At 42.4% G+C, this 16233-nt stretch overlaps 1 protein-coding gene across 3 annotated transcripts in view; it reads left to right on the top strand.

Annotated features, from left to right (window-relative positions):
• Nucleotides 1-16233, top strand: part of lft (Limb expression 1 family member lowfat) — a 137299-nt gene that overhangs the window by 82268 nt on the left and 38798 nt on the right. Inside the window, exon 1 of one of the 3 annotated variants that reach the window (XM_072297324.1) lies at nt 2983-3034. The exons of the other annotated variants lie outside the window; for them this stretch is intronic. Coding sequence (XP_072153425.1) covers nt 3013-3034 — 22 coding nt within the window. The 5' untranslated portion in view covers nt 2983-3012. Of the gene's footprint in view, nt 1-2982; nt 3035-16233 lie in introns of those variants that run through there. 3 annotated transcript variants of the gene reach the window in all.

Raw genomic sequence — 16233 nt, 5'->3', positions numbered from 1 at the left:
AAGCAATCTTGCAAACTGTCACAAAACTCTCCTCGCAGAAGATTTTAATGGATTCAAAGCTTCTGTTTTTGTAAAATGTACAAAATTAATTTCGTACAATAGAAAAAGTTAGTTAATCGTTTGTTTACTTTGGGTAGTTCTTTCTTACTCCTCTGCCTGTGCAAACCTGATCGGCGGTGACCAAGAAAAACTGTCCGCAGATGCGGGAAACTTGAAAAATCGTGTTTCTAACTACGCAGATTCCGCGCTGAGGTGCAGATTTCAGACTTGTTTTGTTTACAGCGTGATTTTTGAGCGAATTTAGCTCTATAAAGCGTAAAATAAATACGTCTTTCCTCTAAAATTAAAATTTTACCAGGGGAAATTTGGCAACTCTCGAATGTTCATACGACGTTCTTCCTTAGCACGGCAGTAGCTCCGAGGTTTTCCCGGTTTCCTCATGAGAAGTTACCACTGTGGGCCGCAGTTGCACACCACTCGGCAGCGAGCACCTAGCACCGCCCACGGCCCGATTTATCAATTACGGTACGGACCGGGACCCAGAGATTGCCATTCCCAATCCTGCCACGCTCCGGGGTAGACGCATCGGGTGAGCCACAGCGTAAACGCGAGCTACGAAAGACGCTTGAAGCGTGTTCGGATATAGCCACGCCACGATAAACGCCTGGAATCGGCACGAGGAACCCAGACCCGTCACGAGGCGCACAAAAACTGTGCTTACTTGCGTGGGGCGCAATCTGTTGGAGTCTCGAAATTTCTCTCATTTATTTTATTTATTTCATGTCTCAGATATTCCTATGACCATTACTGCCATGCTAAGGAAGAACGCCGTATGAGCCTTCAGGCGTTGCCAAATGCCCTTTGATAAAAAGTGAATTTCCTGGTAAACTTATGAATATTTTCCTCCCAATTTTTCAGATAATTTTGTTCGCAATTGCACCTAAAGATTCTGTAAATTCAAAGGAAAAATAATCATAACTTTCCTCAAAATTAAACGTTTTATCGAAGGAAATTTGGCAACTATTGAATGTTCATACGGCGTTTTTCCTTAGCATGGCAGACTCTGTTACACGTGTTCTCCTTCTTCATCCTCTTTTACTTTTTCTGTCGCTTGCTTCTGCTACTTCTTTTCCTTCCTCTTTTTACTCTCCGCTTCGCCCTCTTATTCCTCTTTATATCCTGCTTCATCCTCATCATCTCATTTTTCCCCTTCATCTCTCTCTTCCCCTTTCCTTCTTTCCCTCCTGCATAGTCCTCTTCTTCCCTACATTTATCAGAATCGGGAGGGGGAGGGGAAAATTGCTGTTTTCGTAGGTGACAATGGGTGAGTTGCGCTTGTCACAGAATCGTGTTTTGATGTTTGATTCTTGTATATAAGCTAAAAATAATAAGATTAGTCCAAACCACAACTTTCTATACGTTCAATATTAACCGAGATATCGCCCTTTCAAAAGTTTGTGGGTTTTTGACGTCATCCTTCGCGGCAGTCACACCCTTGGTTTCTTCCACCTTGTTTTCATTCGTGACACACATTTGCACCGGTTGCTCAACGTAAAACTCGGATGAATGATATTGGCGCCTGCAAGACCGTGGGAATACCTCACGCATTGCGTCAAACAGGGCGGTCGGCGTGAACCGACCGCCGACGCATGCACGCGGCATGTGAGCGCCTACCAAACTCCATGAATACTTCTCGCATTGCGCCAAAAGCAGTGTAGTCGGTCAGTTGATGTGAAACGCATATTAGCGCCTACAAGACTTCATTCGTTTACAAGACATCATTCACCGCGGTAGTGACACCCTCGGTTACTTTTATCTTGCTTTCATCCGGGTCTCACGTTGAATAACCAGTGCTAATGTGCGTCATACCGACTGATGAATGCAAGGTGGAAGAAACCAAGGGGGTTGCTCCCGTGGCGTATGACGTCAAAAACCCGGCGTTTTAAAGGGCGATAGCCCTTTGAACGTAGAATGAACGTAGTAAGTTGCGGTTTGGACAAATCTTATCATGCTTAGCTAATCAGCAAGAATCTAGCATTAGAACACGAGTCTGTGACCAGCGCAACTGACCCATTTACCCTCGAAGGACAGAAGATCAAACATCTGATCTATAGCCTGTACCAGCCGTCGGTTCTCTTGCTCAATGACCACGTAGATTTTTCGGGACCATCGAAAACGCAGGAAAATGCGGAAACAAGGCTAACATACAAAATACAAAGGCAGGACGTTTCGGTACCTTATACGGCACCTTAGACATTATCAACTGCTATAATAGAATTAAAAATAAAAAAGAGATTAAAATAAAAACCAGCAAACGGCGTTACATGGTGAAATTGGTATAGAAATGAGACTGCAGACGGGACCAGGGCGGGCCTCGGCTTGGTTTGAATACTCGGATACATGAACAGAATGGTACGGCAAAGGTCGGCACATGAAGAGCGGCTGCGCTGGTCAATAAGTATCCCGAATTTACCGGGAGCGCGAAAAGCAAGCTTTTCAAAAACATGGTTATCTCGCTGCATGCTTTGACTGAACCAATGAAGGATGTGTGATTCTATTGAAGCTCGCCTTCATTTTCGCTGCAGGCAACCAACATACCCGGTAGCGTGGATAGTCATTTACTCCAAAAAAACTCTTTCTTCAATCGCTGCATAAGCTTCGATTAAGTCAACTTATTTGAAGGTATCGTCCATTTCAAGTTTGACTTCAATTTCGCCGCATAAGCTACAAACGTACAGGGAAATGCGAACAGTTTTTTATCCGGAAGACACAATTATCTGGCTTATGCGAGCTATATTCAGCCGAGCATTTTGAAAAATAGGTACAATTTGTTTCTTTCATGCCAGAAATACTATACATTATATGATCTTTTTCTCAAATGATTATTTTGGATCTTATGCTACGAGTACAATTAACTTTTTTTCTTTGTACGATACTGAGCTTTTAGTGATTAATATTTTCATTTTGTTTCATTGCAGGTAAGACAACCACCCTCTAGTCCAGATAACTTTTATGGTGATACGTATATCCAACGGTGAGTCAGAAGATCCCTTGGTTGAATTTTTTTTCTGAAATCCTACTTGGCTGGGGCGAGTTTTGAAAACTGGGTTCGGACTGCTAAACCAATTACTCAACTCTTTAGTAATCCGTCATAATTAAGCGAATCTAAGCTTTGACTTCCGAAAGTAAATTTTTCACTGTAAGGAGGATAGCAGTGAGGGTTCGCCGCATTTAACATTAAAACCGAGCGCATGTTTGGGCTGACCGCGAGAGTGCTCGAGAGGATGAGAGATTTACTTTTCGTCACCGCGTGAGAAACATCTGCCAACAACGTAAAAAAGCTTCGGTATAAGTCGAACATACTGCAAAAGACAGTATAATAGAAAAGTGGCCGTTATGACAGAGCCTACAAAATAAATTAATCAGGTTCATGGCGAGCGAGCAAGCGTATGCACAGGCATAGAGTGGATAAGCCAGTGACGATGGCACGAATATGACATGGGAACATTATAAAGGCGTGAATGCATGCACAGAATGAAACCTCAAGATAGTCGCAATAACCAAGGTAGCCGAGCTAAGAGAGATGGAAAACTTATGGTTTTTATGACCATCATTACACTTTGCCAATCCTATGATTATTAGTAATAAAATTCAACAATGAAGCAGCTAAAAACTGCTCTCCGGTCTCGGGGCAATGCCGGTGCAGCGCCGGTCGCTGTTAGGTCCCGAAGTTACACGATGCCCGCGCGCGCCGCGCCGCAGGCCCGAACAAACCGGCACGAAGCTTCGGCTCTGCTACAATTTCTAACTACTTGCAGCACCCTCCTTTCGTCAACTTTACCATGAGGCATGTCATCCTACTAAAATGGCTTGACGCAAATTCATCATTGATGTCGACTTTCTTTCTGATAAGTCTTGTCTATTTTCTGTGTGCCTGGGTGAATATCTATGTTCATTTTGACAAAAGGGTTACTGACCGGGTCCTGCCGTCGAAATTTTCAAAATTTAGCCGCTCTGCAACAAGCGGGTCAAACTCTATGTCAGCCTCTCTCACTGCGATCTTTCATTCTCTACACTGGAAAAAAAAACACATTGGATCTAGAGTCCAGACTCTTGAAAACATTGACAAGAAAAAGGACTCTTGATTCAATCAGATTTAATCTTAAATCAAGAACCAAGCTTCATAATTTGGACGGATTTCCTTTTGATTTAAGCTTAAATCTGATAGAATCAAGAGTCCTTTTTCTTGTCAATGTTTTCATGAGTCTGGACTCTAGATCCAATGTGTCTTTTTTTCCCAGTGTAATGAGATTATTTCCGTAAAATACGCTACAATGAGGAGGGGTATAGGTAAAAGGGAAAGAAAAGAGGTGGGTACAAGAGGATAGGTAAAAAGGGAATGGGCGGTGGTAGAATAAGAGGAAGTTGTTTGCACCATACCTTTATATCATGACCAACCGGACCGGACGAATATAGAGATGTCACATCATGAATTGGTTTACTTTTCTAACGCTGCGTTTAAGTCTCCAAGCTTTACTTTGTGTTTCCCGACTCATCAAATGTGTTGGACAAGAGATTGTTTGCACAATGGCTATGTATCACGGCCAACCGCACTTGATGAATAGGGACTTGTCACGCCACGAAATGGTTTACTTTTCTTACACTGCGTTCAAGTCTCCAAGATTTTTTATTTGTTCCCTGGATCATTAAAGGCGTTGAAATAGGAAATATTACCCAACACCAACTACATTGCTTAGATTATTAGTGAGGGATCTCAAAAATACATCGTCTTCAACCAGATGCAGCTCACCTCTTCTTCTGCTCCAATGTCAGTTGTACACAAGTTTACTCATACTTGTCACGCAAAGCTCAACTAAAAAAACCTTCATAAAGGTATCTCTGGAGAATAAACCGAGAGTTGACAAAAAAATCAGCGATTGCCCTAAGCTGTATCTCCACTAAACTGTTCAATTAAGATTTTGTTCTTTTCACGTGTTGAATAAAATCCATGCCACCGCAAGAGCAAAAACGCGTTGGACCGCTATCCGCTCTCCTGCATCTGGTTCTTTGCATCGGTGCAGAAAGGTCTTGCGCACTCTTTAAACGGTAGCAACGGATTTATCAGATTTTAGTTCCTCTCGCGCTGACTCCGCAGGTTCCGTTAGTGGCTCCTCAGCGAGCCGAACAATTATCTAATTCGCTGATAAAGGTTGGTGCATCCTCTTGTGCAAATTTATCATGCATGCGAATTTCGCGCAGATTGATATCTTCCAGTGGCTTGGCGTGCTTTGCGATATATCGATTGTTATACCATTTAAACCTATGGAAAAAGATCTATAATCAGGGTGTTCGCAGGGAACACCTTAAAAATCGATTCTTTCCCATAGGTTTAAATGGTAGAACAATCGATACATCGCAATCCACGCCACGCCACTGATATCTCTATGCCGTGCGGATGGTAAATAGGAGGTGGAGTGCCGAGGAATGACACCCCCCCCCCTCTCCGGAGGACGGAGCATTGTGACTAGCGTTTTTGCAAATTGGCAATACTGTTTTTCCTCCATTAAAATCCATTTAAAATATCGACCTTAGGTGAGGAAAGCTATACCTCGCCAAGAATCGATTGTTTTACATATATTCAAATTGAGAAATTACAGTGTTGCCAACCTTCAAGAATCGCCACTGATGTGACATTATGCATTTTTTACTGAGTAGCGGTGTTGAGTTCCCAGATGGTCGCGGGTTCCGCATTCGGACCAGAACCTGGATTGTAGAATGTTTGACCTTGATTCATAAGTGTTATTTTAAGCGAATTTTATTTAGAGGTTCGGTAGTACTTCTGCACCCGAACCTCCCAACTGCCATTTTATTTTGAGTTTGGTACTTCCGATTCATATGAATCGCAACGTTGGTGTGTAATTTTGGTACCGCTTCGCGAGGTGGTCCTAAAAAAGATCCGATCCATCGAAAACCGACGGGTCTGATTGGTTGAATCTGTTGGGAACGGTGACCATTAGTTTTGATAGTGGAAAAGACAAAACCGGGCAGAACTTCCCAAAGAGGTTCGGACCTTTAAATAAAATTTTCTTTTTCAGGATGGGGATTTTCCGGTCAACGTTTTTTGATGACGATTCAACAATCGGACTTAGATAAGAGGAAAACTTTTAAGATATAAAAGACTTCATCAGTCACGCATAAACGTGCGCTTAAAAAGTACAAAATCTCAATTGAGCGGTTTAGTAGAGATTGAGCCTACAGCTATACCTATTGACGAGACCTCTGTCCAATGCGTGAACAGGTTCTTCTCGTAGTTTGCGGCACTGAAACTTTTCATCGGGATGATGACCCAAGCGCAGTATTTTTCACTTTCGGTGTCGACCCTAGCCCTGAGGCTGAGGGCTCCCTAAAGTCACTCTGGCAGCTCCATGGGGGCCATGGGTTCCAATGGGTCCCCATGAAATTTCCCTGTGGTGGGCCCATTCGAATCTTATGGGTCCCAATGGGACCGTTTTGACTTAGTTTATAAACTGAGTAACTTTAAGAAGAGCCACTGGGAGAGCGAGCTGATTATTGAAATTGATAGACAAAGATGACACACGAAAAACGGAGCGATCCTGGTGGAAGCGGGTGGTTGCAATGGACGAAGGAGCTAAGTAATAGACGAACTAACGGCAACCTATAGAGACACCATAATTAGCCCATCATTTCCCTTCCATTTCCATTGCGACTACCCGCTTTAACCAATCAGATTGCTCCATTTTCACTGTGTCTTCTGTCTGTCGCTTTGTCTATAAGTCTTCATCATTCCACTGGAACCTTAGACGGCTCAACCGATCAGAGGTGGATCCTCCATGGCCTTACTCGCCCTGAGGGTCAATTGTTGAAATTGATAGACAAAGCTATAGACAAAGAAGTCATAGGGAGTATGAAACGCTTCTATTCGTTGAAATGGTTGGTTCCTACAGACTAAGGCAGAAAATGATCGACTGACTACAAGGTCTCTCGTGGGTTGCCGTTAGTTAGTCCATTACCTACCGCTTTTGTCCATTGCGACCACCCTTTTCCACCAACAGGATCTCTCCATACCCCTTTTGTCTTCTTTGTCTATAACTTTGTCCATCAATTTCAACAATCAGCCTGCTGTAAAGGTTTTCTAGTCTGTACTCGGCATAGGCCCTCCAGGGGGGGATGATGATGATGGAGGTAACGGCGACGCTTTTGCGGGTGTGGAGTGGGGAGTGCGTGGTGGCGTCGGCGTCGGCGGCGTCGGAAGAGGAGCATGTCATTAACCGCGCATTGTGAGCAAGTGAAGGACTGGAGGCCGGAATGGGCCGGGGCCGGAGTGGGGCGCTCAGCCGCTCAGCGATCATCGACGTGCCCTCACCCTCCGAGCCAATAGAATCCCTATTAATCAATCCGCATCTGCGCAGGCGCACTGCACTGCGCAGGCCCATTCGCGACCGCGACCGCGACCACGGTTCACAGGCGCAGGCGCAGCCGCACCAGCCGCACTGCGCAGTCTCCGTCCGATAGATATACGTCTGCCACACTGCCACACTCTCCATCCTCTCCCGGACTCCGCCGCAGCTATTGTTGCCACTCTCCTCTTCATTCAGGCAAATACCGAGCCGTTAACAAAAGGCAAAGGGAGCTCTGCATTACAGTACGTATACAGGGAGGGCACGGACAAGTCAAAATATGGGATGGAGATGTTGCATGTGTGAGGGATTTGTGATTTGACTATTGATTCTCATGTAAAAGTTCAAGGAAAACACGATGGTGCCACTGGTTTCCTCTGAATTCAACTCCCAAGCTCAAAAAAAGCTCTCAAGTTGAGGTCAAAATGGAGGGATATCCCACGCTATCCTGAGAGTCCTCGTCTACATCAAGACAGACTCTTAATGCAAAGATAGGGAGCAAATACATTAGCAGGGATGCCGTGCTTTCAGTTTTAGAGTCCCCAAATAAAGTGGCAGCCCTGTCAATTTATTTGCTCCGTATCTTTTCATGGAGAGTTCGTCTTGATGTAGAGATGGACTCTCAGGATAGCGTGGGATATCCCCTCCATTTTGACCTCAACTTGAGAGCTTTTTTTTAGTTTGAGGGTTGATTTAAGAGAAAACCAGTGGCACCATCGTGTTTCTCGCGAACTTTTACACAAGAATCAACAGTCAAATCGCAAATTCCTCACACATGCAACATTTCCATTATGGAGCTCTTGGGGCCCAAAAGGACAGCCAACTTTCTAACTTAAAAGTCGTTAAAAGAAGGCAAATGAAGCTCTGTATTTAGTACATATACAGGGAGGGTGCGGACAAGTCGAAATATGAAGCTCGTGGGGTCCAAAAGGGCAGCCAACTTTCTAACTTAAAAAATGTCACTGCCAATTTTCAGATTTCCATATTAAACCATTCATAGAACTCCCATAGTTAGGGAGTTTTCTCGAAAGAAAACCAAGTAACATCGGCTGTTGCCTTTCACCAGATAGTTGATCTTTTTTTAAGTAACAGTTGTTTGAATTTTCTCGACAATATCATAACTTTATTAAAGAAACTTTATTTAAGTGGTATACCTCGTCGTTACTCAGATTATACTAATTGTTACTTGCTGTGAAATAAAATTTCTTCTGCGAGAATAATTTTAAGTAGCAAGAAAGGCAATTATTTTGAATTTCCGAAGAATCCCTAAGGAGATGCAACTGTTCTTATGTGAAATAGGGATACTTACAAAATAAAATCTTTCTCAGTTACTCTAAAAAAGCTGATTGCATTTAGTTTCATTCGGAAAGTCACTCTCCAATCGTCTCCTTAATATTTTAATAGGTCGAAGTTTCAACAGTTTACTCGACCTTAAAGGAGACATGATCCTAAATATTCCCTCAAAATTCTTTCATGGTGAACATCAAAACTTCCGGTTTAATGGAGATATAAAGGTCATCCGCCGAGGCCTGGAATCTTTGACTTTCAAAAAGGAGCTAATTTTACCGTTTGAAAGTTATAATAGAGGTGTTACGAGCTTTCAACTTTGTAGCTTTCATTGTGAGTTGAAATAGTTCCTTTTATAGCAGTCTCCTAAATGTTTCAATAAACTTACAACTTTAGTGTCTAATCTGAACTAAAGTTTTTGAATGAAGACGCAACTCCTCCTTCTAAACACGCCTCTAAAGGCTTCCGGCGTTTGGACTGTCAGAGCTTGTTCAGCCACGGCAATTTCATAGAATTTAATGTTGGAATAATAAGGCTCAAGTGTCATATTTCACACGATCTGAAGGGCACTCGCTTCATGCTGAGAGGAATCATAAACTTGGCCACATAAAACCCGATGGACACGTTTTCATAGAAAGATGTGCTGTTAAAGTCATCGGATGTACAAGCAGTCAGCAAATGCGCTCAACTGCAAATAAATCGTCTTAATTGGTTGCTTGCATACGTATTTTCTCCCCGACGATTTCAAAAATTGCGGTGTATCACGGGAACTTCTCATCTTCTGTCAAGTGATTCGTGTCGGAAAGAAAAAATAACGGATTTGCGTTTTAGATAATGTAGTTTTTCTGTTTTTGCAGTCACATATTTTCTTGTTCCTTTCAAACACGAAGAGATACTTAGTAATATCGCAAGAGAAGTTTGCAAGATTTTACAAAGTTGAAAGGAAGATCAAGAGAGATATTGAAAAAAAGATTTTGATGAGATTACAAAGAGAAAGTATTTGCATTAGAGCCCGCCATCGCAGCGGGCCGCGGCGCGGGTGAAGTGGTGAGTGTCTGGAGAGTCAAAACGCCTTCAATGGACCACTAGACAAGGTACGAATTTAAGCCTTCTGATACATATATTGTAACCAAAATTTCACGTAGAACACGATTCGCGCAACGAAAATTACTGAAACCAACTCCTAACGAAGTTATTAACATTTTTATTTCACATTGGTTACGAGGAATTTGAACTGCCCGCTCACAAGAAACTCAAAGCTCTACGTAAGTCAAATCACGCACTACAACGGTTTCAGCAATCTTCTCAATCGAGCAATGTTCATTTCCCACCATGTGTTTTTCAAACTATAAGTAATTTGCTATAGCTGAGCCAAAGTGTCAAGATTGAGGTTGCCAGATTTTTTCATCGCAGAGACGTTCATGATAACGTTTACGAGCGATGTGAATCACGTAGAGCATTGAGTTTTCATGAGCGCGTGCTTTGAATTCACGCACCAAGAATCATTAATATCTTCGGAAGGAGTTGATTTCGGTAATATTCGTTGTGCGCATCGTGTTTTACGTGAAATTTTGGTAAAGAAACGTGTATCAGAATGCTGAAATTCGTACTTTGTCTAGTGGTCCATTCCGTGTATATGCAACACGGACGTCCGTGGAGCCCGAATAGTTGCATCCAGTAGGTGTTGAAATGGAAGTAGTGTTCGTCACATTCGATACTAGCTAATGTTGCTTTGCTCGTTTCTCCCACACCTTAGCTGAATTATGGCGTTGCCTATTCGGCTGATGAAGTAAACTATTACTGATTTTTATCGCGACATCGTCAATGATCCGAATAATGCGTTGATTTTTTAAATATACAACAACGCTGCCGTCTTAAAATGTGGACTCCGGTCTCTTTTGGCCTACCCTCTTTGATCTCAGACGACACTGCGGCAAGTCGTTTCATGTTCATCTAAGGAAAACCTAACCTAACCTAACTCGAGGAAAAATTCGAGAGCGCTCCTCACCATATTTGTAATTTTTTTGCTGAAGAGTTAGAAGAAAATTTCCATTCAGAAATGTAATTTAATCTACGGTTAATTCAGGTCCAGTACGGCAGGACTCAAAGCTTATAGAAAAGATAACTTAGGTCACTGATTGCTTCAGGATCCTGGAATCGGAACACAGTGAACTGAGTTCATAAAAACGAATCAATGATGAAGTATTAAAAAGAAGCCAACCTAAAGTTCTTGCAATAAATGCGGGGCAAGATGTAGGCAAAAATCTAGTAAATGCTGTAGGACTTGTGAAGTATCGAATTCCAGATCGCTGAGTACGAACCAGTTTTTCCATTTTGAAGACAATCATTTTGACCAGTTCGACTACATTTTGCAATGAAGAACCCAACTATTTTTGGCTCATTCATAGAGTTACCTATGCGCAATTTGCATATGGGAGATATGTTGTTTCTAGAAGCAATCAAGAATAGTAAATGCCTCATTGCAAAATGTAGTTAAATTTCATCGTAACTGAAGACAGCTTGCTCGGATAAAAATCGATTCACCGTTGTGCACTTTTTCCGGCAACTCGTGTAATCGTTGACCTCAACAACCCATAAGTGATACCTTTAATACGTCGTTCATCTCTCTTTCTTGCTCCCTCTCTCCCCTCGCCCACGGATAAGTTGCATGAGCAAGAGAGCAGGCGCGCGGCGCAGGCTGGTGAATGAGCCGGTGGGGTATTAAAACTGCATTGGGCTCTCGTGCATTGAATACGATGAAGGCGGAATTGGAATTGCTACAATAGAATTGGATAGAGGGAGAACGTTATGCCCGCTTTATGAAGATGGCTTATTTATTTACTTCATGTCACCGTTTCGATTTTTCCTATAGCCGAGCCCTTGGATAGTTCACGGGAGAAATGAGTTGACAAAACAAGTATATTTATATTGACCGTGCTCACAAGGGGTGGATACTGCATGTTTGCTTCACATGCACGCATCATGGGATGCAGTTTTATTTACAACTTTGAAGAATGAAAGATGCTGAAAATGGATGAAAACTGCAATGTTTTCTTTCATTGCGGAAATTTCATTTCAATGCGATGAGCTTTTTTGAAGTACATAGAGCTGCATGTATCATGTTTTTTGTTGTTTGTTTTTTTTTTTTTGGTTTGTTTTTCTTTGTTTTGTGTCAACCAGGTGATGTACTAAGAGAGAGGCGTCATTTTGAATGTTTCAAAGAGGGATATAAATTAATCAAGGAGTGGGAAAAAACACCACCTTGTTAATCAAGGAGTAAATAAATGAAAACGAAAGTACTCAATATAAAAGACAAACTCAAAACGGTTCATGGGAACCCTGAAGGAGCCTGAGAGGGTTTCTTTAAGTCATTCCGGCTGCTCCATGGGTACCTATTGGTATCTTCATTCAGCGCAAAGGGACCCATGGGCTCCAATAGGTCTCCATGAAATCCCATTGGAAACTCGTGGGCCCCCATGGAACTATTTCAACTGGGGAGAGTAACCAGAATTGCACGAACTGATAGTGGAGAGCGGCCTTGTTCGGCGTGGGAGTACGGAGTACGGCCTACCGAGTAAGGAAACGCAGGCGGCCGAATAGCCGAAATACGGTATTTACGGTATTACGGTTATTACAGTATTAGACGGTTTTACGACGCAATATCAGTAATATGCGGTTCTGCGTATATGTTCCCGGTTGACCTAATGTTCCGTATGTCTGCACTTCTTCAAGTGGTTAGTGCGTCCTCCTGATACCAGGTAGCTCGGGTGCATGTTCATACGAAGGTCCGAACCGTGTGGACCGCAATTTTGCGTCATGGAACGCAACTCTGACCGTCCGAACCTGATTTGAAAAAACTCGCTCATAGCAAAGTGCTCATCTCAACATTCATCGGTCATTTTCAGGCTAATTTTTTTTGTTATTTTTTGTTCAAATGGTTGTTCATCAATCATTCGGCAAAAAGTAAAGCATCGACCTTCGAAGTGAAATTTTGCCTCACCCGATTTTGCCGTCGGTGCAGGGCCGACTCTAAAATATATTGTCTCCGTGGAAAATGACTGATTTTTTTTCTCTTGCGGAAGTCAGGAGTCAGAGTCTTCTGCGGCAATCATGAGACAGAGGCTAGAGCAAAGAAAACAAGTGAACAGCACTATAAGGCTAAGGCTAAGGGCAACGCACACTGTTAGAGCTAGCCTTCGAGGAGGAAGAGGGAAGAGGGGGTGGTAATGTCGAGTCCATTCGTGGGTCAATAACGTTGCTTGTTGACGGTCCGGTCCGGTTCGGTCCGGTCAAGTAAAGAGTCAGAGACCAAAGCAAAGGAAAGCAGCAAAAAGCTGAGGCAGAGCAAAGCAAAGCAAAGCGAAGGAAACCAAACCAGTCCTGTCGGAGGCAGTCGATCAAGCCATAAATCTATCAAAGCACGACTGCCATTCGCCATCCTTAACTTCGCTGCCAAGTCATCCGCAAAATAGTGCACGTTTCGCAAGTTTTTCGGCAAAATTTTACAGATATTACGGCGCCTACAAGCGGAAAAAATATTTTACCACAAAAAACAGTCTGTATTTGATCCAAGAGTTTGAAATGCGTTTCCAAGTCAGTGGCGAAGTCTAAGGGAGAATGATGAAGGTGTTTAAACCTCCTCCCTCATTCACTTCGAAAATATTTCATCTAAAAAGTCTTTTTTTAATTTTTTTCAATTTTCGAAATTTTTTGAGCCATGCTGGGTTTTCGAACTCTATATGAAGTGCTGTTGACCCGAGACCCCTACCTTTTTCACGACTACACCTCTCATATTCAAAAGCAGGTAGGTACGAACACTCTCCAACCTCTAGCACATTTCTTTCTCTCTTTCTCGTGCCCTCAGCATTATTTCCGTCTTTTTTGAAGCTCCAAGTTTCGGGTGAGAACTAAGTTCTCTAGAATGTCTCTGCAGCGATCCAGGAGTATACCACATTAGAACAGAAGAGATAGATAAGGAGAGTAACAGAGAAGAGAGAGATATTGAATAACAAGAATCGGTCATTAACTGTCTTGATCACCAATAAATAAGGAAGAAAAACAGCCAAAAAAAGGAAGAAGAAACTGAGAATGCTTCTCCAAAGGGTTCACGTCAATATAGCTATTCTTGAAAATTGGCAACATTGTTTTCCTCCATTTAAATCCATTGTAAAAAATCGATTCTTGGTCGGGCAGCCTACCTCTCCTAGAATCGATCAATATCGATTATATTACATACATTTAACTGAACGAAGCCCAGTGTTGCCAAAAAACTATATTATTGTTGACTCATTTTGGAAGTCATGTGCTCTATTTTTATTTCCTGACGGAGATACGTGCTTTTAATATATGAGTCGAAAAGGGTAGCTGCTTTTTGCGAAATGTAGTCCGTATCTCGTACATCCCAATAAGAGCATCCCACGCTATTGGATAATTCACGTCCGTAATGGGTAACTCCTTTACGAGTGCTAAAGCAGGGCCAGACAGAGTGGTCCTCAAATAGTTCAGCTTGGCACTCGGAGTCAGGGACTCATGGTGATGGATCAGAGACTCAAAATTCGCGCGATATTCCGGCCATGCGCTTATTGTGCCGTCGAAAGTTTTCAAAGTAATTCGAGGCAGTGTGGGCGCATTGCTTGAAATGATCGTAGTGTTGTTCATCAGCGGATTAGAGTTATCAGCTGTGCCGGTGGACTCCAGTGCATCAGTCAGCCTTTTCTTAATCTCCGCAATTTTGAAATACACATTGGTGAAATGCTCTATCAACTCGCTGCTTTGATCAAAACTTGCCTCTGGGTTTAACCGTAACTCTATTTCGTAGCAGGACATGACCGTTTCTTGAAGGTTCTTTAGAGATTGTCTTGAATCTTCCTGCCGGCAAATGAATTCAGGCGACAATTTTTTCACTGCCAGGCAGCGCTCGGCAACTTCATAACAAGCCTCTAATTGCCGACCGTAGATTTTCCGCTTATTTTTTAGACAGATCAACTCGATCTCTAAGTCAGTGACTTTCTTTGCTTTTACCTGGGAGGCATTACTATCATCGGATGCCATGCTGCTTCTTTGATAATCAGAATTTTCAAACAAAGACAGGAGAGACCTTTTGCCTTAGATTCAAACAAATAACAAATACAAACACCAAAGAAAAACTGCAAAAATTACAAATATGATAGATCAGAGGATCCAAGTCGGACAATCAAATGTTCCGAGGTCCCTCAGATCACCAATATATTCATTTAAAATTTCAAACAATTCAAAGATAATGGATCAGCGGATCCGGACCGAGCAGGACCAAATGTTTGGGCAGAGGCCCAAAATAAAATTAGAAAAATAAATGAGAGAAAGAAATGAGCAAATTTTGGAAAGTGGACTGTATGTTTTATTGTACGAAAGGCTACCAGGCCGCGCGGGGCCGGCTACAGAACAAGTCTGGATTCCCTAATTGAGTCTTACGAGACGATTTGGAATACCAGGCTGCGCGGAGCCGGCTTCAGAGCGAGTCTGGGTTTGAAGAAAAAGGAAACGCGAGAATTTTGAATCTTAAACGTAAACGAAAAAGAAACTCATGAACGGAAGATTTAAACTAATTTAGATGAACATGGAGAAATTGATACTTACGCTATTGAAAAAGAAGAAAAGATCAAGAGTTACAAATTTGCCGAGAAAAACACTGATGAAATAAGAAATCTAGCTTGAAGAGCTTTACTACGTTACAATTTACCTAAAGCTTGAAGAGCTTTGTAGAAACTTAATACTAACACGCGGATCTGAATCGCTACTGGAATACCAGTAGGGCACACTGCTGGAATGCCAGCAGGAACCTAACAAACGAAAATAAAAAAAGATAGCAAGAAACCTATAAGAAACACTACTGGACTCCAGTAGGAAATCTAAACGTCACTGTACCATTAGTTTTCTACGCAGATAAGTGCTGTTAAGAATGAGCCAGTAAAAGTAGTTCCTTATTGCAAAATTAACTACATGTCGCGATAGAAAATTGCTATTCTGGTTCTGTATGGAGACACAAAATATTTGCCGATAGTTTCCCCTTGCGGATAGGTGTTTTTACGGACAAGCCAAAAATAATAGTTCCCAATCGCAAAATGTAGTCCAAAGGTGGTCCATATTTCCATCGGTAATTATGAGAAAAGACCCACGTGGAATAGTTAAGCACTGTTCACATATGTCAGGTAGATTCTTATACAAAATCGAAAAGGGCACGCGCACTGCGCACCATACAGCGCGCGAGCTGTCGCCGATGTCGCCTGCAATGGTGAAAACTTGCAAAAACCACCCCAAGGCTCCTAAATTCTTCCGTAGGCAGGTCCTGCTCGACAAATTCCCGCTGTAAATTGTTTAGCAACACGGACCCATCTCCAAAAATGCTAAAGGAAAAATGGATGACATGCTGGACGAGTCAGGATCTGTTAGGATACAAAACATTTGCAAATTATCCCAACAGTTTCTGTTCAGATTTTTTCAGGCTAAATGCGAGACTATATTTCATGAACGCTCGATAAGCGATTGCAAG

The sequence above is a fragment of the Bemisia tabaci genome, chromosome 1, assembly GCF_918797505.1.
Source record: "Bemisia tabaci chromosome 1, PGI_BMITA_v3".
Classification (NCBI taxonomy): domain Eukaryota; kingdom Metazoa; phylum Arthropoda; class Insecta; order Hemiptera; family Aleyrodidae; genus Bemisia; species Bemisia tabaci.
Note: the sequence above shows the minus strand (reverse complement) of the source record. Positions and strands in the feature narration are given on the sequence as shown.